At 52.7% G+C, this 1278-nt stretch overlaps 1 protein-coding gene across 1 annotated transcript in view; it reads right to left on the bottom strand.

Moving 5' to 3' along the window:
• COL5A3 (collagen type V alpha 3 chain) overlaps nt 1-1278 on the bottom strand; it is a 26865-nt gene that overhangs the window by 5898 nt on the left and 19689 nt on the right. The window contains exon 16 of the mRNA XM_018567027.1: nt 361-616. Within this exon, the coding sequence (XP_018422529.1) occupies nt 361-616 (256 nt within the window). The remainder of the gene's footprint in view (nt 1-360; nt 617-1278) is intronic.

Raw genomic sequence — 1278 nt, 5'->3', positions numbered from 1 at the left:
GGGGGGGGGTGCATTGCAGAACCTGGCCTTGTGGCGGCAGGGAGAGTAAATCTGGCCCTTCCCCCGATATGTCTTTCACAGGGATGCACTTTCTTAAGGCCAACAGGCTGTTCCCTTTGCATAGGAATTTGCAGGGGGAGTTGCCCCTTAGCTTAGCGAACGAGGCGCTTGCAAAAATTATCCAATCACGCGCAAGGAAAATAGAAGAAACAGTAAAGTTGCTCGCACACGATTGGCTGATGGAAGTCAGCAGAGCTTCGCCTCATTCACTGAGGTATGGGGAGACTTCCCCTGCAAAGTGAAGTTCCTCTTTGCCTTCAGTAGGTCCGCCTCCCCCTCCCCCCCGTAGGTCTCACTCACCATCTTTATAATTGGGGTGACACATCTGCAGCTCCTTGCAGGTCCTCGCCGGGCTCTCTTTGGTCCCCGCAGGCCACCTCATCTGTTCGATCTCCGTCTTCAGGGACCCGAGCGTGGCGTAGATCTCCTCCATCCCGTCAGCCATGTAATCGATGTCTGCGTCGTCGCCCTGCAGACTCTCCGAGTGCCGCCGCCTTTTCCTGGTCGTGTCGTATGCTTCATAGGGGAGAGGCTGCACGGCTTGTGCTGGGCGACCCTGCAATCAGATCAACAAGGCTTTGCATCACGGTCTGGGTGAATGTTCTGGGTGAATGTTCTGGGTGAATGTTCTGGGTGAATGTGACAGCTGCTTCTGTGAACAAAGATTGGCTAAGAGAAATTTCCTTAATAATTTTTCAGGGTTTAAATGTGACCTCCGTCCTCCCCTTTAGTCTTCTATCTGACCTCCGTCCTCCCCTTCAGTCTTGCACACTTGTACTAGCTCCTCTTCTGGGCTAAAAGCCCGCCTCCTATCCTGGCTGATGGACATCCAGCATCAACTAGGCCTTTCCTCCCCAGCCTGACTGTGCCTGGCCCCACCCCTTTAACGCAATGGATTTGAGTTCTTTCAGTCACAGAGGCTCAGCCTCACACGTGGGCGTTACCTGGGGTGGTCGGCATGCAATTGCAATCTGCCCAGGAACACCCATTGCTCCTCCAGACTTTTTGATATTTGCATAACTCCTCCCACTGCATGCATCAGGGCTGAGTACTGAGGCAGGGTGCTGTGTTTTCAGCCCCTCCCACCAGCCATGATCTGTCTGCATTGCAGAGAGAGGCACGTGAACCTAGTGATGATGTCACCGGGTCTGAAATAGGGTGTGTAATGACAATAGAAAGATTGTATTCACAAATGTAATTAGCATATTGATGAGTTGG

This window comes from Nanorana parkeri, unplaced genomic scaffold (assembly GCF_000935625.1).
Source record: "Nanorana parkeri isolate BGI_ZX_2015 unplaced genomic scaffold, ASM93562v1 scaffold1000, whole genome shotgun sequence".
Taxonomy (NCBI): domain Eukaryota; kingdom Metazoa; phylum Chordata; class Amphibia; order Anura; family Dicroglossidae; genus Nanorana; species Nanorana parkeri.
This window is presented reverse-complemented; position numbering and strand designations above follow the sequence as displayed.